The 16793-nt window shown below is 40.7% G+C and overlaps 1 protein-coding gene across 2 annotated transcripts in view; it reads left to right on the forward strand.

The window, feature by feature from the left end:
• Positions 1–728: 728 nt before the first annotated feature.
• Positions 729–16793, forward strand: part of USP32 (ubiquitin specific peptidase 32) — a 204690-nt gene continuing 188625 nt past the window's right edge. The window contains exon 1 of one of the 2 annotated variants that reach the window (XM_088828648.1): positions 729–928. In XM_088828648.1, the coding sequence (XP_088684774.1) occupies positions 871–928 (58 nt within the window). In that variant the 5' untranslated portion in view covers positions 729–870. The remainder of the gene's footprint in view (positions 929–16793) is intronic. The other variant, XM_055400253.2, reaches the window with a different exon arrangement.

Here is a 16793-nt window from a genome sequence, read left to right on the forward strand (position 1 = left end):
TGCGTAAGTGAAAGAAAATCCAGCGTCAAAGGGTCGGGGGATGGGATAAAGCGAAAAGGAAGATGTTCTAAATTTTGTCACATGATTCACTTTCCTTAAAAATCACTCCACTAGGATAGAGAATTCTCTAGTGAAACCCTTGAGTCTCCTTTCCTTTCACAACTTCCTTCCTAATCAAAAATGTCCTTAACGTCTGGAATGCCTCTACTGCCCGTTCCTTTCTCTCACGAACCCCACCCCTCAGACCCCAGCTCCCTAAGATTCCATTTTTCTTCCAAGACGGCTCGGCCACAGTCAGATCAACCGTCAAGGGTCACGACCCCGCCCAGCCAGTGCCAGAACTTGTGGGCGGGAGAACGGCCTCAAGCGCCCCGGAAGTCACCACCCCTCAGGCGGGCGGAGGCCCCCGGGCCTCGCGGCTTCGGATTGGCCGGGAGGTGACGATGAGGCGTTACGCGCGGGGTCTGGCCCCGCCCCTACGCCCCTGCGCGCGGCGGAGTGGGTGGCCCCTGGCGGCCATTACCCGGAACAATCCCCGGCCTCGGGTCAGGTGACCCTCGGCGGGGCAGGCGGGAGGGAGGGGGCGGGAAGAGGGCGTGAGGAGGGAAGGGAAGGGAGGGGAGGAGAGAGGAGAAGGGCGGAGTAAGAGGGAGGGGAAGGGGGCGGGGCGGGAGCGGGTCACGTGATTCGGCATGGAGGCGGTGGCGGCGGCCGGGAGGAGCCGCCGGGGCAGAAGCCGCACTTGTTAGTGTTGGGGGAGGTGGGGACCGGGGGACGCCGACACCGTCAGCCAGGGACGCCGAGGAGAAGGCGGGAGGGGGGTGGGGGCGAGAGCGGGCTCCGACCCCCGGCCGAGGGGATGAAGGGAGCATGGGCGCCAAGGAGTCACGGATCGGATTCCTCAGCTACGAGGAGGCGCTGAGGAGAGGTGAGGGGGGAGGGGTCTGGGCGAGCTGCCGGGGAGGCCGGCGACGGGCCGCCCGGAGGGTGGGTGACCGGGAAGGGGAGGGGAGCTTGAGGGCGTGGGGCGCCTGAGGCGGAAGGGAAAGGAGGCCACGAAGGGGATTTTTGCGGGGAAGCAGGGTCGGATGGGAGCAGTGTTTGGGGATTGGGATCGTGTGGACCGGGGCGAAGCTTTCCCAGAGAGAGGGGTGTCAGGCGCTGGCAGTGCGCTGACCGTGCTGTCTGGTGGCGTTGTTCTCCTGGATGTGTCCAGGGAAGTCCTCCTCCCCTTTTTCGTTGGGTGGCACCAGCCCTTTCCAGCCCCCCTTATCCTTTACTGCCATTTTCTCCTATCACTCGTTCATAAACCCTCCAGCGGCATCCTAACCTCGTACCTAACAGCCCTGGCTGGAAGGCAGGGGAAAGGCGGCTGCAATGCTCTCTGTTCGCTAGCAGCAGCCGCTTCCAGTTGTATGCCGTCTCTGCCGTTTCCAAGGGCTTTTTGCCAGTCTCTTGGGGCTGTCACCATCCACTCCCTGCCACCCCCTCACCCTTTGAGCGGCTGACTTTGATGAGAACGATCTGAAATTGAATTGTGTTTGAGGTGAGATGAGCCTGGACAGCTGGTGTTGCCACAAGACCTTGTCTTCGGTTTCATCGTCTCAGACATTGGTCAGAACCTTTCATTGCACTTGATCCCCAGTTCGCCTCCCCTCCCTCCCCATAGAATGGCATTCGGAAATCCAGCATTCTGATATTGTGTTATAGCTCCCTTTAGAGACCGGCCTTCTTGCTGCCAGTTCTAGCCTGCTGCTTATTGGCTCTGATGCACAGTATGTTGTTAACAGCCCCAACCCCCTACCACTTAATCTGATACCACTATCCATGATCACTAAAGCACACGCTAACTGGAAGTGTCTGTTGCTCAGTTTATGGCCGGAATGTGACTTAATTTTTCATGATTGGGATTTGAGAGAGAGTGTGTGTGTGTGTGTGTGCGCGCGCGCGCACCCTTGCGCCTGTATTTCTTGGTAAAAAGTAAAAAAAAGAAAACCATTAAGCAGCTTAGGTGTTAGGCATTATTGTTAACAGGTTTCTAAGTCAAGAAACCAGCCATGCTCCAGGTGGTATTAGTAGCTGAAGAAAAAACTGGATTACAAGACAGGCATTCAATATGAGAATTTAGTAGCGAACTCTTGTTCATATGTTGGAAGGAAAGGGTAAGTTCATTGGGCCATCACCTGAAATTACACACAGAATTTTGATATATTCTTGTGAAATGACCAGAATAACAAAAATACGCCTTTTAGGTCTTTTTTCACCCTGTGGAACAGTATACTGATTGTTCTTATGGGCAATCTTGCTTGAACTTTTTTCCTTGCTTCAATATGAGAAATATTCCGAATTCTTGATGTGTTTCCAGCTCTAGTAGGCTAGTCATTTCCGGGATGCTATTGAGCCTGACAGGTCTGGCCTCAATTAGGCAATGGCTTACATGGCATGAAAGAGGACTTCAGTCAAACTGATTTACATCTTCAAGGTTTAGAGGTGTTTAAGTTTGAGGGTGGTTTAGCTGACATTAAGGAATTCTGAAATTAGACTTTTATCCAACTCTAGCCGCATATAAAATAAGATTCTACCTTTGTAAATATAAAGGAAATTAACAATTGGTGTATTTTAAACTGATTTGACTGAAGGTCTTTGTTCAATTTGTTAGGAACTGTCGAATTTTAAAATGTATCTTTGAAGAGGTAGTAAAGTATTTGTTAAAATCTTATTTAACTTGTTTGAATGAATTTATGTTTTATCATTTTTGCTGCAGAGGAAAATTAAGGCAAGAAAGAGAAGCAAGCTGTTGATAAAACAGCATTTCTAAATGTAACAACTTTTTATTTTGTATTGTGGTATAGCCAATTAACAATGTTGTGATAGCTTCAGGTGAACAGGAAAAGACTCAGCCATCCATATGCCTATATCCATTCTCCCCCAAACTCCCCTCCCATCTAGGCTGCCACATAACATTGAGAAGAGATGAGCTTTTTAAATAAATAAAAGTGAATAAAGTGGGTAGTTCTTTTGAATGTGATACTGTTTGTTAAATGTCAGACTTTGATACAGAATTTTTTTAGTAAGCTTGTAGAAGGAATTTATAAAACTTTTAATAGAGGTAGAAAATAGTTTGAGAACTTTTTTGAGGCATGTAAATAATCTAAATAGGTACTAAAACTTATATCCGTTAGTCTTAGCTGCTTGCTTATATTGTATAAGGCGAATGGGGAGGGTGATAGGACAAATACACAATGTGTGTTATATGAATCATTGTACAAGTAAAAAGCTATCTTGACAAACTACTGAAATACCTACTTGCTTGGCTTTACTGGCAACCCACTCCAGTATTCTTGCCTGGAGAATCCCAGGGACGGGGGAGCCTGGTGGGCTGCTGTCTGTGGGGTCACACAGAGTCGGACACGACTGAAGTGACTTAGCAGCAGCAGCAGTGAGCCCTAAATAATGCCTAACCATAATTAGGTGGCATTAAAAAAAAGTCAAGTACGTATTGCCACCTTCAAATATGGAGTTATGGGCTGTTTATCTTGCAGAATGGGGCCTTGGAAATGCAGTCTTATGTTAATGACAGATAACAGCTACTGGACCTGAGTGAAAGGGCAGTCTAGTGACTTCTTGTTTACATTTCAGAAGCTCTCTAAATTAGAAGATTGCTTTTGGGTACTATTTTAGCTACACTGTATATCAGCTTAATAAAAATTAATAGTTTCCTTAAAGTATACCTTAACCTTTTTTTTTTCAAAGGAGATGTATTAGTGGTAGCCTTTATTTTTGGCTTGTATCTATTTTTCTTAAATAGAACCCAAGCTTTCTCTTGAAGGCTTGACTCTAGTTAAATTGCATATATTATCTAAAGTATAATATACTTATTGTACTTTATGGATAGTGAGAATTTTAGCAGATAAGTTCTGCATCTCTTTACTTCAGTTCTTTATTGCATCTTAAGTTTGTCGTGTATTCCTGAAAATGTATTCTAAATGCTTGGAGCATAGCATTAAAAAGAAAAAAAAGGAAGGAGTTGCAGTTTAGAGCATTTCAGAACTCAGAATATCTTCTCCAGTTTTTGAATTCTTTTTTCATGCTCCTCCTTTCTTTGCATCATTCTGGAAACAGAATTATAAGGCTTTTTTTTTTTTTTAAGTAATTGGCTAAATTAAAATTGTCCTTAGCTTTTAAATTGTGGTAATACAATACAGTGGGTAAATTTCTTCCAGTCCTTTTCTTTGAGTAGAATTTGGCAGTTCTATTAGACTAAGCAGCTAGGTGATGTCAGAAAATTTTGTTGTGGATTCACATTTTGAAGTGTCTCTTTGCTCATGCATTCAGCAAGTTTTTACTGAGCATTGGCTACTTAGGCATTGAAGGAGCAGAGATGACTGAGACCCCCTCTCTTATAACCTGGGTCAATGCTCTCCACTGAAATATACAGTATACACTTCAAAGTGTATGTGGGACTATTCATGGGAGGTGGGAATAAAATACTAGGAATTCTATTTTGAGGTTCTTTTTTTTGTGTTTATTTGATAGTGGGCATAATATCTTCTAAATGTTTTATGTATTAAGTTTATAATTAACACACAATATATTAAGTGCCACAGTACTATGGAAAGCAGTGCTGTGGGAGTGCAAAGTGTGCGGGAGTATTTGGTGACCTGGAAGTGCCCTGCCACCATACTCATTTCATAGTATGTGCTCAACAATTGTTAGTTAAAGAATTTAGCACTTAAAGGTCATTGTGTTTGCTAGTGGAATAATTAAGCATGTAGTAGTTGAGAAGGTAATGGCAAGCCACTCCAGTACTCTTGCCTAGAAAATCCCATGGACAGAGGATCCTGGTGGGCTGCAGTCCATGGGGTCACTACGAGTCAGACATGACTGAGCGACTTCACTTTCACTTTTCACTTTCACACATTGGAGAAGGAAATGGCAACCCACTCCAGTGTTCTTGCCTGGAGAATCCCAGGGACGGGGGAGCCTGGTGGGCTGCCGTCTATGGGGTCACACGGAGTCAGACACATCTGAAGTGACTTAGCAGCAGCAGCAGTAGTTGAAGACTGCAGAACTTCTCGTTTTTCTTACCCACCAACCCTAATGTGCTCTAAGACATTGACTCTTCAACCAAGATTTTATCCTCCATGTTTTATAGTATTAATATTAAATTTTCATTAGTATTATACTAACCCTGATGTGATGTTAGCTGGTTTAGTGTAACATATCATTGTGTAAATGGAAATTGAATTTTGCAGTTGCTACTTTCTGGGATGCACTGTTCTCTTTTATTAAGACACCAATTTGCCTTCATCGAAATTTGCTAAATTTACCAGTGAACTCTCTAGCATTAGTGTGGAATGGTAGGTCTAGCCTTTTGCATGTATGCCTCGTCAACTGTTATTACATGTAAAGGAGAAAAACAGAGCAGTTTTTTTAAAAAATTTATTTATTTGGCTGTACCAGGTCTTAATTGCAGTCTGTGCACTCCAGATCAATATGTGGGTTCTAGATTCCTGACCAGGGACTGAACCTACCTGCCTGCATAGGGGGGCTTCCCTGGTATTCAGATGCTAAAGAATCCACCTGCAAGGTTGGAGACCTGAGTTCAATCCCTGGGTTGGGAAGATCCCCTGGAGGAGGGCGTGGCAGCCTGTTCCCATATTCTTGCCTGGAGAATCCCCATGGGCAGAGGAGCCTGGTGGGCTACAGACCATGGGGTCACACCCCTGCATTGGGAGCATGGAGTCTTAGCCACTGGATTAGTTTGCTTATATGTAGTCACCTAAGTAGTTACAAAGATACTGTTCTTTATAATCTCCAGTTTGACACTCCATATGGAGTGTCAGTGACAAAGAGAAGATAAATACACCAGTGAACCCTGGATTTGGGAGGATGAGCAGAATGAGGTGACATCACTTGACTGTTAACGGCCTCCCCATTTACCAAACTGGACAGCTGTTGTTTGTTTTTTCTTGTTCATTGTTTGCCTTTGTGCTCGGTTAGTGAGACTTCACAGTGACAACATTCAGGGTTGCCTTCCAGAAAGATGTGTAAGTTCCTTAGAGTTGGGAATATTGTGACCAGCCTATAGCCAGGTGTTTTCTCAGGAGACAAGGAAGGTTTTTGGCCCTTGATTTTATGATAGGTCACTGGAAGAGTTAGGAACGTCATTATTTTAGTTGCTGTGGCTGTAGAAAATCTGTTTGTGGAGCACTAGAGTTTAATGCTGAGACTTTAAATTCCGTTGTTAACCAGCTGCAGAGGTGGAGAGATTTTTATTTATGAATTAAAAGTTCGTGGTTTGATAGTGGTACTGAGAAGGCTAAGATGGGACTGACAGTTCTTTTTTTAAAATTATATCTTATATTAAAAAAAATTGCATTGGAGTATGGTTGATTTGTAATGTGTTAGTTTCCAGTGAACAGCAAAGTGATTCGGTATTCATGTATACATGTATCTATTATTTTTTAGATTCCTATCCCATTTAGGTTATTACAGGAAATTGAGTAGAATTCTCTGTGCTATACAGTAGATCTTTGTTGATGACAGTTCTTTCCATACCATTTCCAGAAAGCATGACTTCTCTTTTCAGGGCTTGTTTATGCTTCTGTTTTTGCCTTTTGGGCTTCATGATATTTGTGTTTAAGTTGGGCCACCCACTCAGCCTCTTTCATTTCTTCTACTAAGAAAGAGCTCTTGGAGGTCGGAGTTAGATAGTTGATTACTGACCCCAAAACCTATCTAAACCAGCTTTATGATATTTACTGTTATAGTCAGAGGCCTTCTGTTAGAAGATCCATCTATTCAAAAATGAAAGCCTTCCCTTGTCACCCATTTTTATTAGGAATTTAATATTAATATAAGGCTCTCTTTATTTTAGAGAAACCCCATATTTATCACTATCTTGTGAACAAGGTTCGGGAAAATTGATGGTGGTTGGAGTCCTTGATGCTGGACTGCATTAGGAGCAAAACTGTGAGGTGTTACAGAGGAAGTTCTCCTTCTGTTTCATTTCTATGTTAACATCTGACCCCTTGCAGAAAAAGCTTTTGAGGTCTGCTTTGATGTCTTGCCTTTTCCTAACAACTTGTAAAAGAGTCTAGAGAGATTGCATTGTGAGAAGGACTCTTGTATTAAGCTAGGCCTCTCCTAGTCTTCCATGTGACAGTAAATGGCACCATTATTCCAATACAGTTCCTAAAGCCAAAAAATCGATAGACACATCCTCACTTCCTCTCTTTCACCATCTGACCTATCCTCTTATTCTCAGTTTGAGTCTGTTGCCCAGTTTGTTATCTATTCGTCTGTTAACTTCTGCTCATCTTCATTGCCACTGCTCAACTGCTATCATCTCTTGCTAGTTTCACATGGTTTCCTAGTTTTACATAGCAACCATTGTAATCATAAAATTCAGATGGGATCCTGTCATCCCTTTCCTGTGAACCTGTTTTCCTCTCAGCCTGGAAAAACTATTTACAAATTTTCCCATGTCTGGCTCATTTTTCATACCTGAAGTCCCAGCTCTGATTGCCTCAGATCGGCCTTCTCGTATCATCTTACATGAAGTGGTCTTCTGTCCGTGTTGCACTGTTCTGCATAGTTCACAACTTGTGATTGTTATATTTATTGTCAGTCATGATGCTGCATTCCCAGTACCAAGATAAGTTCAGTACCTGGTGTATTTTGTGCTCGGCAAATGTTGCATGATTGGGTGAATGTATAAATGCTGGAGAGATTTGGAGAACCACATAATGTTTGTGGAGGGTAAAGAGTGACGTGCTGACAGGGATGAGTATACTGAGCAATATTTCCATCCCAGAATTTCTTTTCCTTTCATCAACTTTGAAAAAAATTGCTAAAGATTTTGAATCGTAGTTAAAAATATGGGATCCTTAAAATTAATACGTAATTTTGTGTGTTTAGTTCAGGTATTTAATCTAATAGTGTATATTCCTGAGTATTCATTGGGAGACTAGAATGGCAGGCGGTATTGTGTTTATGAACACTTAAGAATGTCTTTTCGTAATATATAGTATTTAGTAATTTTGTTCATGAAGTGATTTTTTGGGAAGAGATTTATTTATTTTCAATTTATTTTTATACATTGATATTCATGTACTTTTCATCCATAGTGACAAGTATCATTCTGTTGCTGGATATGAGGTTAGAGTTGTAAACTTACGTGCTTCAGGTGTTGTACAGAGTTACTTTGGAAACCGAGAATAAAATTCACATCAACATATAGAGCGTTCTCAATGGTTGTAAATAATCCAAATGATTTTAAACTAAATTAGCTTTTTAAAAAAACTCTAAGATTATTTTTCTTCCACTTCATGGCTAATGTCTTTCTTTCTCTTAGTCTTTTAGTTTTAATCTTTATCACAATAATAAACACACATAATTTAAAATCAAATGATTTTACAGGGCTTGTTATGGAAACAATAGTACTGTTATTCTCTCTCCCAGTTTTCATCTAGCCAGTTTTCCTCTAGCCATCAGCCAATACTTTGAACACTTTAAATTTATTAATTTGGTCCTTATGTCTTGAAATAATATGATGAGGACTTGGATTTTTTTTAACACTGCTACCAGTCCCCAACACACACATATGTGCTCCTGTCCTCCCATCTTCTCTTCTTAGTATGTGTATATTTTAATTTTGTTTAGAGGTAATTGTTAACTGTTTATATATTAGGCCTTTGTAAGTGCTCTTCTCAGCTAAGCCATTTAATATACTATTAATAGGATTACTTTCTCTTTCCTGTACACTTTATTTCTTCTTAAATATTTCCTTATTAATTGCTTTTATTTGTGTAGGTTTCTATTTACTGTAATTCAACCCCCAAAGTTGCCACCAAATGTTAAGTCTATTCCATATGTTAATAGACCTCAGATGTTCACTCAGTTCACCATATTAGAAAAAAATATTTCCTGGAGCCTTCTGGCCTGCTCTAATCTGTACCTTTTGCCCTTGTGCTTAAAGCCTAGCTGCTGTCCTGGAGATTTCCTTTGCTGTCCTGTGTAGGATCCTGTTGTATGTATACCTCCTTTCCTCTTTCTTGATTTACCCTTCCATTTTGGTGAGGCCACGCCACACAGAATGTGGCATCTTAGTTCCTCAACCAGGGATTGAACCCATGCCCCCCTGCAGTCAAGGCTTGGAATCTTAACCACTGGACTGCCAGGGAAGGCCCTAAGCTGGTGCTTTCCTTAAAAGTATTGTTATTTCTCTAGTCTTTAGTATCCGAAAGGCCTTCTATGTTTTAATCAACTAATTATCTTGAAGTTTCTATTGAATAATCCTAACACTTAATCTCCAGTCATGAGGGTCTTAATTAAGGCTCAGGGAAGATTCATTGCAGTGATCAGTTAGAGAGAGACTAGGGTGGAAGGAAGATGTTGCCCTAGAATGCAGGTTTCATGATCATACATGGTTCAGTGGTAAAGAGCCCACCTGCTAATACAGGAGACATAAGAGATATGAGTTCAATCCCTGGGTCAGGAAGATTCCCCTCAAGAAGGAAATGGCAGCCCACTCTAGTATTCTTGCCTGGGAGATCCCATGGACAGGGGAGCCTGACAGACCACAGTCCAAGCAATTGCAGAATCAGACAGGACTTAGCGACTAAACAACGACAACATACCACTACTGCTAAGGTATAAAACTCTACGAGGGTGGGACATGTGTGTTTTACTCACTGCTGTATCCCTAGCACTTACACGGGGCTTATCATATATTAGCTACTCAATATAGATTTGTTGTTTTTTTGTTTTTAAGAATTACTTATATATTTTTGATTGCACTGGGTCTTCGATGCTGTGCTGGGCTTTCTCTAGTTGTGATGAGCAGGAGCTACTCTTCATTGTGGTGCACAGGCTTCTCATTGCGGTGGCTTCTCTTGGGGAGCACAGGCTATAGGTGCACAGGCTTCAGTAGTTGTAGCACTTGGGCTCAGTAGCTGTGGCACATGGGCTTAGTTGCTCTGCGGCATGTGGAATCTTCCCGGAGAGGGGATTGAACCTGTGTGCCTGGCATTGGCAGGCAGATTCTTACCCACTGTACTACCAGGGAAGTCCTCAATACATATTTGTTCAATGAGTGAATTGCGTATCAAAGCAATCTTTTCCAAAAACTAGATTGAATTTTTAGAGGAAGCTTGGTTTGGATATGTGTGTGTGCGCGCCCAGAGGCCTAAAACTCATGTTTTCATATCTGTAGTATATATATATTTAAATGCATCTTTTACTTTTAAAAAATGGTTAGTTGTATTAGGTATGTTATTATGTCATTTTTGGCTCTGTTTTAAAGTTGGTTTTGGAATCTCTTGGTGAGCAGCTGTGGCGGGAAACTGATGAGTTTAGAACAGTTGTTTGATTAATAAATCTGGTTTAGAGATTCTTTAGTTTCTGTAAGCATCTGTAAATGAAGTCTTTCACTTTGTGGAATTTTATAGATCAGAAGTTATTCATTTTGTCAGATGTTGACTCGACCTCTTTAAAGCTGATTATGGAAGGACAAATTGCCTATTCTTTATAGGCTTAGAGGTGTAGTAAGGAGCAGTTACCTAATGGTGGAACCATTTTATATTATCATATCACTGGTACCATCTTAGAGATTCAATAGAAGTTGACAGGTGATTACCAAGCGAATATATTTAAATTACAAAGAAATAAGACATCATCTGAATGAACACTTGGCAGAGAATAACATCTTATAGAAAAATGTTCCATTTTGATTGGAGCATATTTCTTATTTCAGTAGAGTGTAAAACTAAATGCAACTTCTTTTTCTACAAATCTGCTTTTATAATGCATATCTCTGCTATTTACCCATGGACCCCGGCCAGAAATGTAGTCATCAATTGAGACTCTTCATTTCTTTCCTCTCTTCACATTTAATCAGTCACAGTGTCCCTTTGTGCTGCCTTCTTATTATCTTCTGTTCCTTTTCCACCTTTAATGTTGTTGCCTTAGAAAAGACCTTCATCTGTCTCCTGGACTATTAATCTCATACCCTTCCAATCCATTATTTATTTTTCCACCAGTATAGTCTTTCTGAAATTCTCAAATGCCTTTCAGTGGAAGGTACCTGTACCCTGTGGTTTAAAGTCAGTCTAGCATGGCAAGCACTCGTAGTTTCTGTGATTTGGTCCTTGCCTGAATACTCTTTGTCTTTGAAAATGCTGCTTCCTAGATGATGGAATGCTTTCTTATCACTTACATATAGTTAAGTGCACAAGTCTCACTGTACAGCTTGATGAAATTTTAGATGTGTACCCAAGTAACCACCATGTAAAATCTAGAAAAAGAACATTTCCCACACCCCACTAGGCTCCTTCCTGCCCTCTCCCAGTTGATACTACCCCTCAGAGGTAACCAGTGTTTTGACGTCTGTCACTGTAGATTAGTTTTGCCTATTTTTGAGTCTCCTGTAAATAGGATCATGTAATATTTGCCTTTTTGTGCACAGTGAACCCATTTTTTAAAAAGTTGAGTGTAAACTCATTTTTAAGGCCAAATTTTAAGCCTTTTCTCTATGAATTCTTGAGAAGATTACTAGTGTCTTGAAATTAGGGTCAGTGTGTATTATTTTTATTTCTAGAAGCTGACATAGAGATTGGCATGAATCGATATGCATCTTTCTTCCTGTACTAGATCCTCATCCCTCAAAACTAAACCCAGGCATCAAGTCCTGCTGCTCCTACTTTCTCTTCTGCTGTAATACCCTTTTACTGTAATAGTTATTCCACTGCATCACAGCTGCTGGTTTAATTGTCACCTCTACTTTATGTTGAGTTTTGAAATGCTTGAGAATGAGAACTCTGGGATCTGGAAGGTACCTGGCAGGGCTTATATTAAAATGTTCACAGAATGAATGGGCCAGCTTAGTGCCTTTTGAATTATGAAGAAAGCTGACAGAATAAAGCTAATAGTAATAATCTGATAAACTGTATTTTTACAGGATAAATTATGGTTGTTTCATGACATTTATGCAAATATTTGAATGCTCCAGGAATATAAATATTTAAAATTGAGTTACAAACTGGCTGTAAACTAAAATTATCGGAATCCATGAAGCACTTTATAGATAATATGAAGGAAAACAGAAACACAACCTTATGGGCAAGGACTAGTAGATTTCTAATTTGTGTTATAATTAGCACCTTTGATTAAGTTTGAGTGCCCACTTTTTGCAGATGAGCAAAAAGTTTTAATGGTTCTGAGACACTCATATTTCTCATAAGCTGTAAACACTAGTATGAATAGATACAAGGGAAAAGTCATGTCAGAAATCCATGTAATTTTTAGAAATGTTTTCCATATAATTTACACAATTTGATATTACTCCTACTTTAAAATTTTTAACTTCTCCATAATAAGCATTGTATGGGCTAATTGGTTGGTTCTCCTCGTTTCAAATTTCTGTCATTTGCCTGGGTGACGTTTTCTCTATTTTCATCTATTTGAATAATTTTGTATTGTATGAAGTGTTGGACAAGCCTGATGAGGCTGGAGTATGAATGGTTTCTTCTTATTCTACTCATCTTTTTGAACTTCTAGACTGCCTAAATCTTCCTGTCTTCTCTAGAACATTACTGAACTATCCAGAGCTTCTACCCTTGAATACCTGTGACTCTTAATTTCTATACTTATTTTAGTATTTTTATATATGTATGGTGGTGTTTTATGTGTGTTAATTCAATCTTCCTCCTAGAGTGCAAGTTTCTTGAGGAATCTTTTTTCAAATAAAGTCTCTTTGCACAGATAGATGTTCAGCATTTCTTGGGTGATCTGGTGGCTAAGCCAGTTCTGCAGTGTGGGAGACCTGGGTTCAGTCCCTGGGTTGGGAAGATTCCCTGGAGGAGGGCATGGCAGCCCACTCCAGTATTCTTGCCTGGAGAATCTGGCGGGGTCACAGAGTCAGACTCGACACAGTGGCTGAGCACACAGCACAGGAGAACCAGATGGTTACAGTCATTGGTGTCTTTATATGATTATGATGTGTTATACTTTATATAAAGTCAATAGTTATTTCTTAGTTTTCTTTTAATATACCCACTTGGCCCTCTGTGTTCTGTGGGTTTTGTGTCTGCTGATAAGGACTGACTGTATTCATTGTACTGCTCCATTTAACGTAAAGGACTTGAGCATCTGTGGATTTTGGTATTCTGGAACCAGTCCCCCACAGATACCAAGGGACGACTGTACCTTTTAAATTTCATTTCCATGTCTTCATCTGAATGTGTAAATAACATATGGCTCATACCTCAAACTTTGTAGGATTGTAAGTGAAGGTTACAATTACGGGTCCAAGAGAACTGCACTGCATAGCGGTTCTGTATGTATTAGAATTTATTAGAAGATAGGCACTTGTAGGTGGCACTGGGATTTAGAAGGCTTTTGCTCATCTTACATATCTGTGTCAGTTTGAGGATTCGAAAATGCATGCAGGATATCTACTTCTCTCTGGTGCCTGATGAGGTAAGCTAAGCTGAAAGGATAGACTTGTCTGTTTATTTTAGTATCCTGAGTTCCTATACTTGGAATGATAGATTGGAATGCATTTCCCTATGGAAGTGAAAACACTGCAAGTGGATTTTTCAGCCTTTCAAAGTTATCCCATTTATTAAATCCTTCACAATTATTTCCTGATAGTTAAAAAAGAAAATTGATTTGATGTTTGCACTTCTGTAAAACCCTTTCTAAACGCTGTGTGTGTGTATTGCTAATATTAACAAATAAAATAAATATACTTTTATCATACATATGAGAGAAAGCAAAACTGTACTCAATTATGATTGCTGATTGTAATAGGAATATAGCTTTATGACTAGTATTTTCAGCTATGTCTTAACCTTGTAAGGAACTTCTGAAATGTTTCATGTGTATTTTTGTCTCATCTTCACAGACTTGGGTGTGTATGTCATTTTTTTTTCTGACTTCAGAAATTTATTATTACTATAGTAAACTACTATAGTACACTCTGTATAATATGAACTTTACTCTTTGAACCATTTAAAAGTGCATACTTCACTGCCATTAAGTACATTTCATGATATTGTGCAACCATCACCGGTATCTATTTCAAGAACTTGTTCATTGTCCCAAACAGAAACTCTGTAATTGTTAAATAATAACTCCTCACTTCTGCCACCCCCCAACCCCCCCGCCAAGCCCCTGATAACCTTTATTCTACTTCTATCTCTGAATTTGTCTATTCTAGGTACCTCAAGCTAAATCATGCAATATTTATCCTTTCATGTCTCATTTCACTTAGCATAATGTTTTCAAGGTTCATCCATGTTGTAACATGTAGCAGATTTCATTCCTTTTTACGGTTGGATAGGGAATGGCAAACCACTTCAGTATACTTGCCTTGAGAACCCCATGAACAGTATCAAAGGGAAAAATGATAGGATACTGAATGAGGAATTCCCCAGGTCGGTAGGTGCCCAGTATGCTACTGGAGATCAGTGGAGAAATAACTCTGGAAGGAATGAAGGGATGGAGCGCTGGGAAAGGTTGGGGGCGGGAGGAGAAGGGGACAACAGAATGAGATGGCTGGATGGCATCACCGACTCTATGGACATGAGTTTGAGTGAACTCCGGGAGTTGGTGATGGACAGGAAGGCCTGGTGTGCTGTGATTCATGGGGTCGCGGAGAGTCAGACACGACTGAGCGACTGAACTGAACTGGATATGTATATACTACATTTTGTTTATCCATTCATCTGGACATTTGAATTGTTTTTACCTTTTGGTTATTGTGAATAATCCTTCTAGGATCATTGGTATACAAATATCTCTCCAAGACCCTGCTTTCAGTTCTTTTGATACCTTGGAGTGTTATCCAGTCGATTAGTCATGTCCAACTCTTTGTGACCCCATGGACTGTAGCACTCCAGGCTCGCCTGTCCTTCACTGTCTCCTGGAGTTTGCTTAGATTCATATCCATTGACTCAGTGATGCTATCTAGTCATTTCATCTTCTGCCACCCTCTTCTCCTGTCCTCAGTCTTTCCCTGCATCAAGGTCTTTTCCAGTGAGTCAGCTCTTTGCATCAGGTGGCCAGAGTATTGGCGCTTCAGCTTTAGCATTAGTCCTTCCAGTGAGTAGTCAGGGTTGATTTCCTTTAGGGTTGATGGGTTTGATCTCCTTGCTGTCAGTGGATTCTCAAGAGTCTTCTCCAGCACCACAGTTCAAAAGCATCAGTTTTTTGGTGCTCATCCTTAGTTATCATCCAACTCTCACATCTGTACATGACTACTGAAAAAACCATAGCTTTAACTATATGGACTTTGTAGGTAAAGTGATATCTCTGCTTTTTAATACGCTGTCTAGGTTTGTCATAGCTTTCCTTCCAAGGAGCAAGCCTCTTTTAATTTCATGGCTGGAGTCGCTGTCCACTCAATGTTTAACAGTTAACAGTTTGATGAACTGCCAAATTGTTTTCCAAAGTGACTGCACTGTTTTACGTTCCCACCAGCAGTGTATGAGACTGCAATTTTTCCATAACCTTGTCTACACTTGTTATTTGTCTCTCTTTTTTCTTCTTCTTTGTTTTTGGTATTTATTTTTTATTAGGCTGTGTGGGGTCTTAGTTGCAGCACATGGGATCTTCGTTGTGGCCCGCGGGCTCTGTTAATTGTGGCACGTGGAACTTAGTTCCCCAACCCGCATCCACTGCATTGCAGGGCAAATTCTCCAGGGAAGTCCCTATTTGCCTTTCTTATTTTAGCCACCCTAGTGGATAGCAGTTTTGATTTGTATTTCCTTAATGTCTAGCAACTGAACTGAACTGAACTGAATGGCTAGTGATGGTTGATCATCTTTTTCTGTGCTCCGTCATTTGTGTATTTTCTTGTTTTTGAAATGAGTTGTTTGCTTTTTTGTTGTGTACAAGTTCTTTATATATTCTAGATATTAATCCCATATTGGATATATGATTTGCAAATATTTTCTCCCTTTGTGGGGGATGTTTTTCATACTCTTGATAGTGTCTTTGGTGGTCAAACTTTTGGTGATGTCAGGTATTTAGTTTTGTTTTTAAATGTTATAGAGTGTGTAGAGGATAAAACCATAAAACCCCAAAAGATTGAACCCACAGCTGTAGAAATCCAGAGCAGAAAGACCCCTACTTCCTATATCCAAAAGACCTCCCCAAATAAGAGAATCCTTTGGACATAAATAATATGCACAGGCTGTGGGTAAATTAAAAGCAAACAATATTCATAAAGGCAATGCTATCTGAAATGAAAGTACTGGAGAGCTAACTTTACGATCAAATTTAGCCAGGTTGGAAAATTGGGATATTCATTGAGGAACATTGTAAAGATCAACCTCTATCATTGCAAGTCAGTTCAGTCATTCAGTTGTGTCTGACTCTGTGACCCCATGGACTGCAGCACGCCGCGCTTCCCTGTCCATTGCCAACTACTGGAGCCTCCTCAAACTCATGTCCTTTGAGTCAGTAATGCCATCCAACCATCTCATCCTCTCTCGTCCCCTTCTCCTCCTGCCTTCAGTCTTTCCCAGCGTCAGGGTCTTTTCCAATGAGTCAGTTCTCATCAAGTGGCCAAAGTGTTGGAGCTTCAGCATCAGTCCTTCCAATGTATATTCAGGACTGATTTCCTTTAGGAAATTAGGATTGACTGGTTGAATCTCCTTCCAGTCCAAGGAACTCTCAAGAGTCTTCTCCAACACCATAGTTCAAAAGCATCAATTCTTTGGCACTCAGCTTTCTTCACAGTCCCAACTCTCACATCCATACATGACTACTGGAAAAACCATAGC

This window comes from Moschus berezovskii, chromosome 20, assembly GCF_049115385.1.
Source record: "Moschus berezovskii isolate FMDL1 chromosome 20, NW_MosBer_1.0, whole genome shotgun sequence".
In the NCBI taxonomy this organism is placed as follows: Eukaryota; Metazoa; Chordata; class Mammalia; order Artiodactyla; family Moschidae; genus Moschus; species Moschus berezovskii.